At 41.3% G+C, this 19126-nt stretch overlaps 2 protein-coding genes across 6 annotated transcripts in view; both read right to left on the bottom strand.

Moving 5' to 3' along the window:
* The window catches only part of smtnb (smoothelin b), a 47736-nt gene extending 38821 nt beyond the window's left edge, over positions 1 to 8915 (bottom strand). For 3 of the 4 annotated variants that reach the window (XM_085786732.1, XM_085786731.1, XM_085786733.1), the window contains exon 1: positions 8495 to 8701. In XM_085786732.1, the coding sequence (XP_085642858.1) occupies positions 8495 to 8545 (51 nt within the window). In that variant the 5' untranslated portion in view covers positions 8546 to 8701. Of the gene's footprint in view, positions 1 to 8494 lie in introns of all 4 variants that reach the window. The other variant, XM_085786734.1, reaches the window with a different exon arrangement.
* Positions 8916 to 13320: 4405 nt separating this feature from the next.
* On the bottom strand, positions 13321 to 18609 carry trafd1 (TRAF-type zinc finger domain containing 1). Of its 2 annotated transcripts, none has more exons than XM_085786730.1 (12): positions 18355 to 18609; positions 17690 to 17738; positions 17435 to 17570; positions 17145 to 17198; positions 16586 to 17024; positions 16027 to 16335; positions 15442 to 15506; positions 14789 to 15049; positions 14539 to 14677; positions 14129 to 14321; positions 13943 to 14000; positions 13321 to 13625 (listed from the first exon to the last, which is right to left on the bottom strand). In XM_085786730.1, exons 2-12 carry the CDS (start codon positions 17722 to 17724, stop codon positions 13587 to 13589), a joined length of 1728 nt encoding a protein of 575 aa, XP_085642856.1. In that variant the 5' UTR covers positions 17725 to 17738; positions 18355 to 18609; the 3' UTR covers positions 13321 to 13586. The 2 variants fall into 2 exon arrangements, with proteins under 2 accessions (XP_085642856.1, XP_085642855.1); XM_085786729.1 differs by having other exon boundaries at positions 18037 to 18564.
* Positions 18610 to 19126: the final 517 nt, after the last annotated feature.

Raw genomic sequence — 19126 nt, 5'->3', positions numbered from 1 at the left:
AGCTGAGCTGAAGTGGATTACCAGCTGCCACTGAGGAAGCTGGACGAGCACAGACATTGAGACAGACACAAATAAACAATTGAGAGAGATTGAGAAGTACTAAAAGGGTCAGAGAGTTCAATTTTTTTTTTTCCAAATCTCTTTATTGCTTTGCTTTGGGGCAAAACTCCAATCTGAATCAGGTGGAAGCCTCAAGTCTGTAAATCATTCCTCAACACCTGAGGTAAAATGATGCGTGAACACAGCGAGCCGGTGCACACACACTCACACGCAAACACACACTGAAAAATGGAAATATAATCAGGGTGCACGAGAGCGCTGCTAGGTGTCTGGCTCTTGTGCCTAAGAGGAGGGCGTTTCAGTCAACGCTCTGATGAAAAACGAACAAAGAAACGAACCAGATTCAAGGTTGAAACTCATTTCGCTGCACGTTGAGCTTTTGTTGGTCGGGTTCAAAAACGGTAAATATACAAACAAGCGAGAGAGAGGGGCAGATTACTGTACATGCGGTGGCATGCTCTCTGTGAGCGTGCTGCTAAACGTGTAGGAAAGCTTAACCTTTACTAATAACTGCATGGTAGGACAAAGGCCCGGAGCAGACCTGGGAAAACAGTGTCCCCTTTACACTTGAGGTAGCAGGCATAAAGAACAGACACATGGAGGAATGCATGTGGGTGAGAGGGGGGCAAAGGCTTCAGAAATGTTCTATAGCTCTATAATGATGCACCGAGGAGGAGAGATCTGAACTAACGCATGTCGTGACGTGCACATTACCAACTCAAATCAAATCATTGGCCCAGTGGACACCACATGCTGACGGATTAATAAGCACACACTTGATTATGCACACACGGTCAATGCTCTGATCTGGAGTGTAAAATATTGGCCTTTCCGTTCCACCCAGGACCTCAAAGTTATTTCTAATCTTCCCTGCTTTGTTGCATATCGCTCCACCCAAAACAACCCCTAAATGATCTACACTGCAGTCATAAAACTCTCCTGGGTTTCATTCAACCGCCTGCGTGAGGCGTTTTGGCCCATTTCGGTTGTCTGGCTTCACACACGTTGTCTGTGAATGCACTTCTCTTCAGGGCTGCAAGTCAGGTCGCAGAGAGGGATCCAGGTCAGTTACAGCCTGGCCAGGACGACTGTGTCCCACATTTTGGAGGAGGCCTCAATGACAAGTCTTTGTATCGTTCAACAAAAGGCAGAAAGCCAAATCAAAAATGAATGTGAAATCTTAAAAATGTACAAATTTTTAACATCATTTTGAGCTCTTATTCACTTTGACAACATTTGCTAGTGGCCATATCACTTTATGTTCTGGGGTGAAATCCAATTTTGGTCAATTTTTGTTTCTACATTTTATAGATCCCATAAATCAAGGGTGCAGAAACAACACAGTCGGTTCTTTTCAGCCTACCAGCTTTGTCATCATTATACCTAAACATAGAAAACCTGCAGAGCAAGGGAGCCGTCTACGCCCGTTGGCGGTGTACATATATAGTCTTCCATCAGCGGCCATAAGCAGACGATCTGACAAAACAAGACAGATAACAGCAGGATGGAGCCTTCATAAATAAAGAGATAAGAAAGACTGCTTTTGATCCTGCACTTTAGCTGTGAGCAGACGCGGGTCAAAGCGGGAGCAGGAACATATATGATGAATCTTCTCCAAATATGGGACATGGCTGGTCAGACTGAAAACCCTGCGTGACCAGCTCCTCTGCTTTAATGAGGGACGAGCCAGGAGGTGAGAGGGACGTCCCACTGGAGGAAGCAGATACTGGTGTGGGGGTGGTGATGGGTGGAGGGGGGTTGAAGCACTTTGGGAGGCTGCTGAACACAAACAGTTTGTTCTAATAAAGCCATGAGAGCCAGTCACGCTGACTCCGAAAATCCACCGTATCTATGACAATAGGAGTTAGAGTCGCACACGGACGGGGAGACAAAGCCAAGGAAAATCTCACAGATCAGCTGTGTATATCTCAAGAATGCCACGACATTAACAACACTCAGCTGGGAAGCAAAACATCAACATCCGCTGCATGATTTGAGTAGATCTCAGGAAATGACTCTTTCCTGGGGGAGTCAGTATAGAAAAGGCCAAACCAGCTCCTACATTTCTACGACTCTGTCTACTTGCATCTGTTTCTCTCTCTATTTCATCTGTTTAATTTTTGTTTCGAAAGTGCCATCTTGTCCCAAGCTGGCAAAATGAGATATATTTATCTTTTTTATTGGTGCAATTCAGTGTGCGACTTGGCCAAAAACCCACAACATTTCTGATCCTGCAGACTGTGGCATGCCATTTCCTGTATGCCATTTTCCTCTATAAACAGAGCCACACCTTAGTATTCCAACATAAAGCCAAAGAGATTGTGAGGACTGTACCAAAGCCCTGTCATGGTACCTCACAACTGCATACTGTGTGTTTGGGTAAAGCAAATGAACATCAAAAGCATCTTCATATCGTCTTGGTAATGAAGAGAGAGAGAGCAATTTTCTTCCCCCCTGAGGGAAAACACAGCTTCCTCTTTTTCCATCTTAAATGGACATTACCCATCATTTATATTCCAGTGTTGTGATTTTGTATTTAAATGAAGGGCACAGACTCTTCAATCTTCCTCAGTGTGGCAAGTTCTGGGAAGGTGACGACAGCGTAAAAACTCTGCCATTGGGACATAGCAGATTAGACAGGGAGGCCATTGAAACAGTAGCCAAAGGAGATTGTACACATCTGGTAAGTGTTTTGTTTGAGTCCAAAACACCTGGAAAACAGCCTTAACAGCAGCTTGCGTTAAGCGTTTGTCACCAGAAGAAAAAAAAGAACTTTTAAAACTCTTAAAAAGCTCTGAGATTTGTCGGTGAAGGAGACAAGAGGAGAAAAAGCACACCTTCAAATCTCTTATCCAGACCTTTTCCATTTGGCAGGGTGTTGATCCAGACATGATGGACATCACAGAGACCTCTTTGCTGGATCACTTACCAGACAGACATAAACACAATAGAAGCTTGGACAGCAAACTGATTCACCCCTCGGCCGACAGCCCCATTTTTCAACATAGAATATATTAGGAGTTATTGAGTTTATGTACTGAGCAGATAGCAGCTGACGTCGTCTAGTTGTAGCTCTTCTGTCATCCCATCATTCTCAGTATCCAAATAGAGACTCTACCCAATTTTTGCCACATGATTCACACACTGTTTTCCCTTTTTCAAACTAATGTGAGCTGCCTGCAGGTGGCTCTGCACTCATGAGTGGGTCACTACATCCTGCACAGTTTAATTGCCTCTGATCAATTTCCATGAAACTCCAGGGAATTAAGCGAAATCTCTTCGGCCTATTTGCTCATCTGGCCACATTACAAAAATGAGGTAATTATATTTTCCATGTATTGCCTCATCGCAGAGATGCATGACTCACAGACAATGAGCATAAACAGTAAGATACAGTATGCTATTTTCACCCCGTTTACACAAACTAATGACAAACCGTTGATTCACTTACTATAAGAATGTAATCTCACTACAGCACTTAACACAAACTGTATCAAACCTTTTACGGTTTAATTAGCGTATCATTTTTTCATGGCATTTTCAAAACAGACAAAACAGTGTCTGGTATCGACCTTTAATAATAAAATACGACTTTTCAAAATGACAGAATAATATCTAGTGTCCACTTTATTAGGGAAATACAGCACCCTTTACTCAGTTTCAACTTTCAACGTGATGCATGGACTAAATGTTTGTTTAAATATATCTGAGCTTGTGTTAAACTGTGTTACAGTTTCCTTCACTTCTGAGTTATTGTTCCACATCAACAATCCACTTAAAGGCCACAGACCAAAAATAGACTCTGGCGGACTTTTCATTGCTCATCATCTTCTCAGAGTTCACTTTGTTCAGCTTTTCTTTTCTCATCCTTTCAGAGCCAAAATATGGCACGCTATTTATAGCACTATCCAGTAACAAAAGTTTCCTGTTTTATCATACAAAACAAGAAGTCACTTCTTATCTCCCTCCTCCCTGACGGTTTATTTGGATATTCCCTGTCAGAGGCTAAAGTCTGTCTGCATAGAAACTAAACAGTTCCCCTTCACTGTGATGGGCTGAGTCCTGTCACTGCAACAGTGTAGATAACCACATCTGTTTAGAGAGAGAAAAGTGCTCACGGGGTCATTTCTTCATTATCTCGCCGATGACATCTTTGAAACTTAATCATACGGGAAATGCTCTGTGCAAATGTCAAGGGGCGTAAATACCTGTGAGAAAGATGAAAGGCTCGGCAGGGGGAAGAAAAGAAAAAAAGAAAATCAGGTGTTCACTGTGTGAACGTTGCGTTTGTAGTTTAGAGTGTCAACATGTTGTTTTTTTCCCACCAGGTGAGAGATACACCTACAAAAACACAGTGTAAACATCCTCTGAGGTCAAAAGTACTGACTGCCAGAAGTAACAGGTGTTAGCGGTGGTTCAGGAGCATAAAACACCTGAGTCTTTTCTTTGCATGTGTAGAAGCAGAGCTATATTCAAGGGAACATTTGCCGCGTGCAACAGATTGTATCTTCTTAACACTGCAGCCAACTTTGCACCGTCTTTGAAGAAAGAAAAATGGTTTTCATAAGTGCTGACAAGAGTCAAGTGTTGCACTGTCATCTAGGCTATAAGTTTGTTCTTTAACAAAACAAAGACAGGAAGAGATATTTTTAGATCATGTCAACTCCTGCTAACTTTTGCATTGCGGATCAGTCAAAATAAAAAACACACAGCTTTTTATATCTAAAAACATCCCAGACGACAGTTATATAATGCAGCGTAATTTTTCCAATTTATTCATTCCTGATGATGGAGGCTGACATTTTGGAGCCACCTCAGGGGGATAAAGAGAACCTGGGGACTGTGGTGAGAGCCTACAAAACAGATCTATTCTTCCTCTCCGACTGTAACCGTTGAACCCTTGTCAACGCACAAAGCGTCCAGAGAGCCATAAAACGAATCCCCGGGGGCCCCGTATATCACAAGAGGCTTGACAACTGAGTGAAATTGCCCTATTTTAAACATGTGTGAATGCCTCTGGTTCACCAGGGAGAAGGGGACGGTCACAGGGCTGGCGAGACCCAGTGACAAATCATTAGACGACGAGACGTGGAGACATGTGAGATCGGCCCAGCAGGCGCCGAGGTTGGGGAAGTCTCCGTGCGGTCACTTGTGCAAAATATAAGTGGTGAAAGACGGTGAGATTTTATGTAAACGTTGAAGTTTTATTGACCTGCGAGCGTGTAAGAAATGACACGTCGACTGTTCCTGTACTCAGAGCAGCTGGGTTTTGTTTTTTTTTTGGAGATAATTAGAAGGGAGATGATGGTGTGGCTGCCAGACGCCACAGTCAAACCTGATTCTTAGCTAAGTAGACAGGTGTGCAACACCAACAACAAAATCAACAGACACCTGTAGACCTGGCTCGTCCTACAGGTTTGACACACTGCGGTACTGCAGTAATAACTTGATAATGATCACCCTGGGAGTTGCCAGCCCCTTGATTACATCTATTTCTGAGTGATGGTGGTTGGGAGTGGTTTGGTTAGAAGGAGCTTTTCTCAAGCGACTACTAGCTGTTTGTGTCCACAGGTCTTAGTCTCCATTCAGACAGATGACCCCCAGCAAATGTCCTCTCTCGGAGAAACTGGGACAGCCACTGATTATTTTTGTGGATATTTAAATTATTGTGGTGGCCAAGAGAAAGGGGAAAATGCTTCTCCTGGTTGCCATGGAGGGGATTAAATGAGCAATATAAAAGGAAGCCTAGGCTTTGAATAGAAGTGTAGAGATGGGATTAGCGGCGTTAGAGAAGCCGCCATATGACCTTCTGACTGTTTAGTTCATTAAGTACAACAGAGGCCTGGAGTTTGTGTTTATCGCCAGACTGTTGTTTAACGACGGCTCCTCTGCCACCGGTTTACTGCGAGGTTAATTAAGCCAAGAATATCTCCTGATAGTGTCCCGAACGACTGTTTTTTTTTGTATTCACAAACAGTTACTGGATATAAACACAACAATATGGAGTTTCGCATTTCATGAGGCTACACACAGAAGGCGCCGCCGTTCACGTCTCGGTTTACCGCAATTTCAAAAAAAATCTCAGAGTTTCATCACAGTTTGTTTCCTTTGAAAGGGAGTTGACTGTGGAAAACCCTGACACTCCAGTCACCACAAACATCATCAGTGAAAATGTGGGATCCTAGTGACCTTCTAACCGGTGGTCGCATCTGAGGGAAGGAAGCTCAGGCTGGAGGGTGGGGGGTTTATCGGCTCAAGTGGCGCGCAGTTCGACCGTCAGTGTCTGCATGATGCAGCTCTTGAGACAATGCCAGCTTTCTGGCAGCTCGTCCTTGTAGATGGATACAGGCTGCCGCGCACAGATGAGCTTTGTATCTCCAGTAACAATGCGCTGAGGTCAGATGTTATGATGCAAAAACATCTCCGAAATGTAACACTGCATGTACTACTGGAGGACCACAACAACAGAACCAGAGATGTACAGTAAAGTGGTTAAGATAAAAATCGTGAGAATTCCTCATCCTTTCCTCTGCCAAAATTTGTGTTGACCACTCGGAGTCCTTTTGTCCTTTACACTCAGTGTAACTCCCACTTTCCTCTCTACAAATAAACTCAGTCAGTAATTGGCTGATCCAAAGCCACCAATACAGCCGTTTCAGTGAATCATTAATACTGAGGGAGAAATATTATCATACTCCTGATCTCCCACTGTTTATATTGTCGCTTGCTTTGTGGTAAAAGTTTGTCCTTTAGCTGATTTATTAGAAACGGGTGGCTGTAGATCTTGGCCAAGTGATTCCAAGAGTCCAGACTATGGGAAAATAATGGATACAGTCTAAATAGCATCAGGCAGGTCAACAAAACATTCACAACATTTAAAGCCTGCTTCGATCCAAAGTAAACAGCCTTTTTCTTGTCAGGTTTACTGATCTTGAAGAACAGGAATCACAATGTTTTTTTGGTTGTTGTTTTTTTTTTTACAGAGATAGCCTCTCCTTAAATGAGCTTGGGAAAACAGCTAGTGAGGATCATGGCTTTAGAGATCATGATCGTACAGGGGAGTGTAGTTTAATCAGACAGCTGCTCAACAACAACACCGTGTTCACGTCATAAAGATCCCATTGAAAGTCAATATACCTACATCCCCTGTCACTGCGCTGACAGAAAATAAATTAACAGATTAAACTATTCAATGATGTTTTTGTAGTATTAGTGAGTGATCTCACTTTTTACTCATCATATATTGTGTGGGTGTTTGTTACTTTGTTTCTGGATGTTTCATGTATAGGCCTACATCCCATTGCAGACAGGTCCAACTCTTGACTCACACGTCCTTGTAAAGGCGTCTGTCTGACAGGTGTGATATACGTATGTCACACAGACTACTGTTTCGCCATCCTCTGCCGCAGGAAATAATTAGGCCATGACTAACGTGACTGGAAACCAGGAAGTTTTTTCTTTTCTTTTTTTTTGAAACATAACCCTAACCCTATCTTATCAGAACTGGTTTGTTAGTCACATGTCAGTAAAGGCTAAAAACAGTGTATCAAAGTGAATAACCTACAAGTCATCTACTACTACCTCTGAGTTGTGTCTGCTGTGTGTCGTCATGAGGAATAACACCCCATGGCCTACATTTGCTTGAGTCAGTTCTGCTCTTAATGGACAATAATTGGGCAACAATTAACTATCATTTTCTTAATGGCTCAGTCTCTTAGTCATTTATTTGATTAACTGTTTAGTGGATAAATGTCAGAAAATATTTAAAAGGGAATTTAACTTCCCAGGGTCTTGAGAGAGATCTTTGAATTGTTTGTTTTCCCCACAATCACTGGTCCAGATCTTTAAATATAATCAAATAAAAGTCCTTAGATTTGACAAGTGTTTGTGTATTGCTGCTTGATAAATGAACAAACTAACTCATCAAATTGTCAGAATTTTTCTCAATTTGATCCATCAATGATTTTTTTTTTTTTTAAACTGTTTTTAAAACTAGTTTGCACTCCATTTGTGTAGTGTTCAACAACAGCAGTGATAACAGTTTAGAAGTAGGCTAGCCTACTACCTTTCTCCCTTTAACAGTCACACACAAAATAAAATGTTCAAAACCAGGGTGACTACATCAACCCTCTAAAAGTACAACCTATCTCTACACCAGCAGCTATAATGAAAACTGATCCAATCTGCTTTTACTGTAAGGTTACTTGAAATTACGTTTACCAATTTACTACAACTTTAAATGATGTGGAGTTTCACTCAAACCAAAGGTAGCGACCATTCACTTTTCACTTTTCAACTTTCATCCCTGCCACATCAAACTACATTAGCTTTCACAGAGAGCTGCCCAGTCTCTCCCAGACAGACAGGTACTGGTAGGTACCAGTGAGACCAGTTCACCTCAGAGCATCTCCACTGAGCCCATTCATCCACTCACCAGGGCTCGGAGAGCGGACTCATCCAGCGCAGAGTAACTTTCCAGGGACATCTTAATGTTTCTCGTGTTTCTCGGCAGGTTCAGGACAGGTGGGACGACAGGGTCCGGGTGATGTGGTCAGCCAGTCAACAACGTGTAGCAGCTACCACCTGCACGGCTTGTCGGCTGTTTCTGTTGTGTTTCTTTTCTCTTTTTTTCTTTCCTCTCTCACTCTCACTGCAGTCAGCCTCAGTCTTCAACAGAGTCAGAAAAGCCTCTTCTGAGTCAACGGAGATAAACTCGTGTCCCGCTGACGGATGGCATATTTCGGTCCTCTTTTGTCGTCTCCTGGGTTGCAGTGAAAGCACAAACACGGACGCACGCTCCTGCCTGCGATGGGACGTTGGCAGCTTTTTGAATCCAGGGTTCCCACTGAAAGGTGCAAGCCCCGCCCCCCTCGCTCTGTCCCCGGCTTCTCCTATGGGCTTCTCCCGGAGCCCCGCTCGGAGCCCGCCGCCCTGTGGACAGACAGGAACCAGCAGCCAGGTATGGGGGGTGATTAGTGCCACTAGTCTAACTGTGGACCATAAGCTGTGTCCCAGGCTGCATGTTGTTAACGCCAGTTGCATCACACTGGCGCGACAAGGCTGTACTATTTTGGAGGCTCTTTCCCGTGATATGTTGTCTATCTATGCTCTTTCCAATGAAACCTTTAACCATAGACTGTATGGTTCAAACAGGAGGACCGACCCTTTGTGGCCCAACCTGTCCTGAGATTGGGTGCAGGGCCGTTGCTAGGAATTCTGGGACCCCTTAAAGAATACTAAAGTGGGCCCCTCCCCCCTAACTTTTCCAGTTCCAGTTTTCTTAGACTATGTATTATCATTTTTTATTTAGCCTACTTTGTTTTGATGCTAATGCAGCATTACTATGAGTACTAGTCAGGGTCTTATGCAGAATAAATCAGTCATACAAAAATTTGACTACTGCTGGGTTTTTTATGGGTCTCACTGGGTGCTGGGCCCCTAGAATTATCATCACCTTTCTCCCCTATATAACGGCCCTGCTGGGTGCTGCTGGTAATGAAAGCCAAAAACAGCAACAGAGTGCCACTGCTCAATATAAGGGTCATTCTTCAACTACGGGCAAATTTGGTCTTGAAAATCAAACATATATTTTGAGAAATGTTTTGATGTTTTACTTTTCAATTATGTATAGAAACACATTCTGAGGTTGTGACAAAATTATTTAGACAATAGGCCTATATAATTTTTGACATTTTAGTCTAACATTAAGTGGAAAGCATCATCATCATTTCCATCACACCACAAAAAAGTTGTTTTTCAAACAAAATTATGAACATAACCCATGTTATCAAAACATTTATTTAAATTTCAGCTGCATAATTTCCCAAACTGCAAAATATTATTAGTGTGACTGTTAATTTTTATGAATTTTATGTAAAAATGTGTGTTATGATGGAAATGACAATGCGTGGTGGAAAGGACTGCACGTGTTGGAAATAACATTTGACATACAAATTACTGAACAATGTTCACTCTATTATCCTTGAAACAATCTAACAATATTGCTGAATAATGTTCACTTTTGTCATCCTTGAAACTAGGCTAATAGACTGGATCTGATTTGATCCTTTTTCTGTACAATGTTGATCGCTTTTGTGGCCTTTTTCGTGCCATATAAACGAAAGGTGTCACATTTAAGTACAATATAATATAATCTAATATAATTCTAATCTTGTAGTTCATATAAATGAGTTGAGCAAATGTTTTGTATGATTATTTAAGTTACAGTACTTTAGGTGATACAGGCCAAATTAAATTCATTTAAAACACTGGGATCCATCACAACACGTCTTTTCCATCACAATCTGTCACTTTTTTTTTTTTTTTTTTTTTAAATCTCATGCTATATTGGCATGATGATCTCAGCTTTAAAGCTAGCATTAAATGTACACAAAAAACACAATGTCAAATATTATTTTTTACATAATTTGTTCATTCAAAGGAAATATGAGCTGTTTGGAAATGACGACCAATAAATATAACCTACTCTTTGTTTTGAAAACATTAAACCTTGATTTTCTCTACTTTCAGTTCCTTCCAGGGAGCCAACTGCTCTCCAGCCATGTGCTCTCCTAACAATGACTGTTAGAGTAATTACAAGTATACTAAACCTTTAAAAAACATCCCTAAAGTTACATTTTGTGGCGTGTGGTTGAAATGACTGAGACCCAAGGGACAGGTGTGGATCCAGGCTGCACATATTTTTCTCGGGTCAGGGACCTAGAGCTGTTTTTTTAGAAAATGACCGGAATTCTAGTTTAAAACAATAAAATATCAATTTATTGAGTGACTTTACAGACATTTACCATTTTACTAAAATAGTGACCGGAGTCATTATTATTGCCTAAACTGCATAAGCTAAGCCAAGGTAGGCCTATTTTTTCCTAAACCCCTTTTGTTTTAGAGGGAAATTGGTCATATTTCTAATAAGAAGCTACATTTTGATCCACTCTTGTTTGTCTGTCAATTATAAGCTCCCCCTAGTGTTTCAGTGGACAGTCTCCATCATTTCTTAAATGGGCTTTTGTTGTAAAATATTGCACAGGAAAATGGTGTAAAACTCAGTAACGTGCAATCTTCTGTGTATAGCGACTTTTGAAATTTCATATTTGCCTTCAGAACCGTTAATAAATATGCAATAATGCAGTTAAAAAGGCTACATCAACAATACCTCTCACCTAGCTATAAGAAGCTGGCTTTCTCACTGTTCTCAGTCTGTTTGTCTTTGCGGAGCTACCTATGAGACCAAAAAAGTTGTCAGAGAAGGTGAGGAAGAGAAGAAGAGAGAGCCGCCGCATAGGGGACTGGACAAGGGTCAACTCCTGAACTGACTTTTACTCATTGGTGAGAGCTCAAAGAAAAGACAGAATGGGAGACAAATGGCCCACTCAGCATCTTCTTGCAGAACTAGTAAATAATGTCTTTGTTGGATAAATAGACTTCATTGTCTTTACAAGTTATGCAGGCTTGTTGTAATCAACAAGCCTGCATAACTGCGGCAAATATGCTGGTTGTGCAGGTATTTGGTACAGTTCGTTGTCAGCATTTTTAACAACAGCCATTGAGTGTGCATTCTCTGTCATTTCCTCTTACCAGTCCTGTAATCAGAATCCATGTAAGAAGAGCTTTCAATACAGGAAATTTATTAAATAAGTAATACCATTTTACTTCCCCTTATATACAGTATATATCTGAATACTGTTTAAATTCGTACTCCACGTAGCCAGGAATAAAATTCTGGTGGACAAATGCTGAAAACGTAAAGGGATAGTTCACCCAAAATTCAAATTCCACTCATTATACTCACCCTCATGTCGACTAAGGGCTGGAAGAATTTTCAGAATCCTCCGTGCCTTCTCGGAGTTACGGGGGGGTCCGTGCAGCAGTATTTGTCCATATAATGGTTGTGAAATTGTTCCGAAAAAAATTAAGTAAGTCTATATTTTAAGCTTGTTTGTAGCGGAAGCTCCCAGTGTCTCAGTTGACTGCTCTTCCTGTGTGCAGACCGGCGTAACAATTTCTCATGTTGGGGCTTCAATACAAGAGGGACATTACAGACGAGCAGTATGGAGGTATTTGGATGTTTTTTGCTGTGTCTTTTTGGATGAAGAAAAGTGAGCACCATTCACAACCATTATATGGACAAATACTGCTGCGTGGACTCCGAGAAGGCACGGAGGACTCTCAGAGCCCTTAGTCGACATGAGGGTGAGTAGATAATGAGTGAAATTTGAATTTTGTGTGAACTATCCCTTTAATCATGAGTCTACGTAATTTTTCAAATGTATTTCTCTTTTTTACTTTCACATTTCATTTATGGCAAGAACATATCTTCTTGAGTGGTATCTTCCCAGTTATTCTTCTATTTATATGTAATTAATAACACCTTTTTTCAGAATCAAGATTCAGAATCAAATCAAACTCGAGCCATGCAACCATGAATGTCATGTATATTTAATAACCACACAAGACAAAGAACAGACAGTTGTACTTAAACAGGAATAGTCAGCTAGGCTACGTGCTATGTGCGCCCCAGATCCAACTATACGCCACACAAGGTGATTTCACTGATCAGTTGCTTCTCACCACTTGGGCTGGTCAGGTGTTAATCAGGGAATACTCTAACGTTGTCTATGGTTAAAGGAAAATTCGCAGATTCAACCATCTGTGGCACAAGGTTGCCTATTGTTTATGTATTCCTAAAGTGGAACCTACGTTACTCATTAAATACATGTAATAAACCTTAAATCATATTTGAAGAAACAACTCTCTCACACTACTGAAAAGGAGGTTGGACAGGGGACATGGGGGGACACTGCTTCAAAAGCCGTGTTATCATAATAACATGTATATAGTTCTATAGATATGATTTTAAAAAATCTAAATATTACTAAAGAGTATTTAAGACAAATCTTCAACAATATAAAAAGACAGATGTTCAATAATACAGTTAATTTTTTCTTGGTCAAAGATGCATAAATTTATCAAATTGGTTCCTAAAGCCCTTCTTTACCAAAATAGTCTATCAAAGTGCTTTAGGTTACATAAAGATGCAAACACCAACTAGGACCATTAAGTAATGCCCTGAAAGAACTGGAAAACGGGTGAAAACAAAATGTCCTTGGCTGAAATAACAAGGTAAAGATTAAGTTAGACAAATGCACACTAACAAAGTCATGTGTCTGTGTTTGATGTTCCCAGTCTTCTAAACGAGCCACGACATGACTTGTACAGCTTGAAAAAAAATCAAATTAAATCAAATTTAGTCTGAATAAAATTCAATTTATGAATCATACGTTAAGGCTAGATGTTAAACACACTTAAAGTTTTCAAACAAATCTTGAAATAAAGCAGAATATGCGTGAATAAAGCAAATGCTAACCTAGACATTACTAAAACTGCAGGATACCAATACTCACACAGGCACTTATCAGATATGTATGTGTCTTTTGTAAAAGTGTGCAAAAAGATAAATGACAAGCAGAGAAGGAGATTTGGTTTTACTATTTCTCCACATGTTGCTGCTCTCACTCTTCCTGCTGCTCTTCATTATGTTTCTTGGGGAACTGCAAATGGAAAATATACAGTTTCAAGTTCTGCAACTTGCACATACAAAACATGTTGGGAAAACCCACACTTAAGCATAATTGATACTGGTTGTTTAATTATTCTGTTCAGAAAGCACATACAGATACAGTGCTACAAGGAGAAGCAAGTCTTTCTCACCTTTTTGTGTTGCTCATCTTTTGTTACCATATTAGATCTTTTGATAAACTGCTAAAACATCAATTTATTCTCCGTATATCCATCCCTTATATCTGCACATTGGCAGATACTGTGCCCTCATAAAAGCTTGTATAAGTGTTCATGTTGCGTCATGTACCTTTGTTATTGGATTACTTCTGTTCCCTCTCCCTTCTTTGTTCTCTGGAAGATGAGGTCTGGAGGTCAGAATCAAATCAGTATATTAGTAAGATACTATAAAAATTTTAATACAAAAATACAAATTATTATTCAATTATGATATTCTCAATTCAAATGTAGTTAAAAATGAAGTCATTGCTTTTACTTTTCAGTGTCACAGAAAGATGAATGAGCTCCTTCTGCTTCCCTGCCCTGCTGAGGTCTGTTTTTCACAGAAACATCACAGTTGGACGTCTTCCTTTGACTTGGTAGTCCAATGTAGCCTCTCGACCATTCCCTTGGGCTTTTCTCTGGTGGAGTTTGCCCATCAAATCCAAAGTCCTCATCCAAGAAGTCGGCTACATATGGACAGTAAAATGGAATGTAACTAAATAATAGGACAGTGGCATGAACTATCCTGTATATATCCTGTATGAGCCTCTAGAATACAATGAGATAAAATCACAGAAAATCGCTGTTGACATGTTCTTATATAAACTGTAGTTTTTAACTGGATGCAGTTATTTTTCTATCAGAATTTTTCAAACCCCATGTTCAAAACATTTTACACATTACCTTGGTGCTTTATTCTCCTCTGAAAATCTGGAGACATCTGCCCAAAGCAGTCTTCTGAAGGGCTCAGTGGTTTTCTGACAGGTGCTTTTGTTAGATTATTCAGTGGATGGGCAGTCTGGGGGCGCATGTCACACTTGTCCTAGTGGTAAAACACACATCACAAAATGTGCCACACGTGTCAAAAATTACGCAGTTGCATATCCATGTCTTTTTTTCTTTGCTCTTTAATATTCTCTGACATGCAACATACCTGATGGTGAAAGACGACAGCCTCTTCTAAAGCAACGCCGCAGAATTCGCATGGAATGACCACATCGCCCTCTAGTGGACTGGCTGGAGGACTGTAGGAGGCCGGGGAGACGGACCGAGGGAACGTAGGGATGTTGGAGGCGAGTGTGTTGGGGAGGTTGTGAATCAGCCCTGAAGTATTCCTGCCCATCCTTTCCTCTTTAGGTGGGGAGGAGGGCTGCTTGCTAAAAGATGCAAAAGCAGAGGCAGGGCTGCACCCAGTCTGAAACAAAGAGCAAAAGTATGCAATAAGGCTTATTAAGTCTATGTTAAATCTGCTTTAAATAAAGTCAAGGTTTCAACTGGACTCTGACCTGTCTGAAACAAAGATAAAGAAAAGTATTCAAATGTTTGCAGTGCACGCAATGCAATATCTGACTAGGGCTTTCACCGATTAGACTTTTGTGTTTACAGATTCATATCTGCATCATATCACGATGCATAATCTCTGTGGGAGGGAGGCGTGTGGACAGGTTTTACACTACATTAATTAAAACTGAAAATAGCCTCAGCAACTCTCTGAATACAGTTGGCAGACTGAACAGTGTCTCGTGTGCTGTCTGCATCTGTTAATTAAGTTCCGGTTCAACCAAAAGATTGAAATTGCTCTTAAACCTGGTGCAAAATGAGGTCCTCTTCTGGAAACAGCTCCTCGCAGAACTCACACGGCAGCATGATATCTAGAAAAAGAATCAAAGCATTAACATGCTGACAACACAATTAATACTAATACTTTAAGTCAGAGGTCTTCAACAGGGGGTCTGCGGAGCTGCTGCAGGGGGGGGGTCGTGACATTTTTTTAATATCTTTTAGTTTCCACATTTATGTTTCAAATAAAAATTTAAATTTGAATAGCTTGTCTGCATGATTATCATGCAGTCGACATACACAGTTGATATTGGCATTGATATCAGTGAACAAGGTCTGTTTATAAATGGCAGAGGGACAGCCCCCTACTCACTTTCTTTGGACACATTTAGAAAAAATATGAATATATGAACCTGTGTATATTTGAAAAGCTTAGTACTGAATGCACAATAACAAGCTATGTATATACGTACATGATACTGGGCCCAGTTTAATATATTACACTTTTTAATAGTAGGGGTCCCTGCTCTATCTCTCTGTCAGTTTGGGGGTCCCTGGCCTGAAAAACGTTGAAGACCCCTGCTTTACGTATTATTATCAACAATGATTTACCTGCTTGATCATGGTCCTGGAGCACACTTGGGCTCGTCCCTGTAGTGAAGTGTGGGTAGTTGTTGTTAGGCAGAGTGAGTGGAGCGTTCACAGAAGCGTTGGATGTCTTCCCGATCTTGTGGTCCCAGATATCACTCCAAAGGTTCCCCTCTGCATCTCCAGACCCTGACTCCCCGTCACTCTGCAGGCTGAGGGCCAACATGTAGTCCAGGCCTGATGAGTCCTCGTCATGTGTCTGACCACCATGTGGCCATATGCTGCTGCTGCTGCTGCCGCTGCTGCTATTCAGAAAATGACTCTGACCCAGCACTATAGGAAAAATCAATTATAATCATTAGATTATATGTGCTATGGTGAATGCTGTTGTTTTGTATCGTCTTGTGCTTCTTGTTTTACCCTGGTTTCGTCCTATTCTACCATTTGACAACAGGCAACAGTCACAGAAGAAGAAAAACAGTGCATTTCTTTAAAACTACACTGATACCCTTTTGGGCAAAATAATAATCATCACCCCCCCCCCCCCCCCCCCCCCCCCCCAAAGACATGTGATAAAACTCACAGTGACTGAATGCTGAATGGCTCTGTGAAGTATTCTTCCAGTCTCCTGAGCCTTGAGGTCCCCTTGAAGCGTTATAAATTCGGGGATCAACTACACGGGGAAAAGCCTGTTGTTCTGCAGCACTGACGTTGTTATTCTTGGAGCCTCTTTCTTGGGCTTTTATGATGTTTCGGATGGAGTGGGCTTCAAACCATGCCCCTGGAGACTGTGGTTCTACTGGACTGCGACTCATCCTGCTGTTGTTCCTCTCTTGAGGCGGTGTGAGGCTTCCACATAAGACTGGATGCACAGCCTGTTCCCTCAGCATTACATTGCACTTGCAACGTGGGCAGGGCTCAGTGCGTGTACCGCAATAATCCTCATGTTCTTTGGACTGACTGAAAACAAGTTCCAGTTCACAGTATTGGCACGGGACCAGCCGCTGAGAACACTCAGAGCTCTGCAACAGAACAATCACACAGATGTACAATGAAATCACCAAATATCGAGTCAAAGATGGTGAAAGGAAAAAAAATCTGACTTATACACAGGGAAGAAAAATTATGATATTCGGAAATACCTGGTGGATATCAATATGATTCTTCTCGATCTTCAAACCACACTTGCATGTTATCTACAAATGGAAGTGAAAACTTTTTTACTTTACAACTATGCGGTGTCAGCTTGACATTGCTTTCTTATTAGTCATTCCCTCTCTGGGGTGAGGCTGAGTGCAGTTGTGAGGGGCAGAGTAGACACATTTATGTTCACACAGACACTCTTTTCCAATTTTGGGCTGGCCATCAAAATCAGAATATGCATATTGCAGAAAATAAATCAAAGTCTCCAACATTGCTGTTAAGATTTTACCAGCGTATGCTCCTGCTGTATGTGTTCCTGCAGATCTGACCGGGGCACTGGCTCCTGGCACACAGTACACAGAGCGATGTTTCTCTGACAGTGGATCTCATGGGTGGTAAAATTTGCCTCAGGAATGTCGTGTTTGCTGTAAAAAAAAAAAAAACAAAAAGACAGAAAGAAAAAGGTAAAGGTCGTCATGAATGCACATTTCCCACGCCCTATCAGACTGAACAGTTCAAGTATTTACATATTTTACATACTTACCAATTACCACAGAACTGTGTGTTTTCATCTGCCATGGCTTTAGCATAGCCTGAGGAGAAAGTTTAACCTTAGTTAATAACAACACAAACCAGCTTGACTGAAATGCTCCGTGTTGGTGAGCTCTAAGTTACTGTTTACAAGAGGTAAACAGAGAGAAATCTGTAATTGATTAGATCAATCAGTGATCTCTGACATCCGTGACGTTATGTTAATTGTCCTGGTGCCGTCATCTGTTTTACTGGACTAAATTAAAAATAGCCCTGTGAATCAAAATGGCTAAAGTCAAGAGTGCAGGTAGCCACCACCACCACCGTCGTTAGCAAATGAAACCCTTCCGGTTTTCTCACCCGGTGTTTGCAGCCAGGTAGCAAACGTTAGCTGACAGCAACAGTGTGGATTGACAAGGATACCCCCCGTCTACTTTAACCAACAAGCATCCTCGACCACCTCAGGAGAGGTGAGCAATGTCAGATGTGTTGGCCGGAGCTAGCCACCTAGCTTAGCAATAAATACGTAGCGCTCGCCGCTAACTAACTTTAGACGCTTTTACGAAGTAACAACGACGCCATGAAGACAATACAGCGACGGGCTTTTGGGCTTGTGCCGCCCGGCCTAGGCAAAATACATACAACCGTCTCGATGTCACCGTTTGTCAGTTAATTCACCTCTGAATAAATACACAAAACGAAGCTGGTAGTCGACAGCGGCTAACTAGTTGACGCGAGTCTGAAAAACAGTTCGCTGCTGTTTCCTCGTAGCCCTGCAAGAGGGGACTGACGCCCGGAGTTTGGATTCTCAGGTTGTCTGTAATAAACCCACCACGGCTACTTTTACAGTAACACAACCAAACCAAACACTCTAACAATGTATATTATGTTACCGAGCCTAAACGCTCTAAATAGAAAGGCGATGGTGATCTGTGTACTTGTGGGGTAAAGGTGACTGTAAGTCTAAACTCAGGGGTAAAAATCCACTTGGCTCTCCAGGCTCGGATTTGATTGGTTGAGCAGACAGCGTGCGCTGATGAAACGGTCTCGGGTAACAACACAGCTTTCGATTTCGATTATTCTCCACGAACATAAAAATCGATAAATAAATAAATAAACAAACACAAACCATAAAAGTACTGCCATTAAAAAAACAGGCTATTCATTATCTTTAATCACATCAGTAACGTTGTAGACTCGACTCTATATCAAGATATCTGTGATTACACTTTGACTGGGCAGAATTAACCTCTAAGCAAAACTGAATCTATTACTTTATAATAGATATCTACAGTTAGAATTAGGACTATACATAGATCCAGTTTGAGATATCCAGAGGTTAATTCTGACAAGTCACATTTCCAATTCAAGATATCTATAACGTTGTCTTAACTGGTCATCATGTCTTAACAAATCATAATTTTTCTAAAAAAGGACAATGGACATTCCA

Source organism: Trachurus japonicus, chromosome 9 (genome assembly GCF_045865225.1).
Source record: "Trachurus japonicus isolate A0001 chromosome 9, Traja_1.0".
Taxonomy (NCBI): domain Eukaryota; kingdom Metazoa; phylum Chordata; class Actinopteri; order Carangiformes; family Carangidae; genus Trachurus; species Trachurus japonicus.
This window is presented reverse-complemented; position numbering and strand designations above follow the sequence as displayed.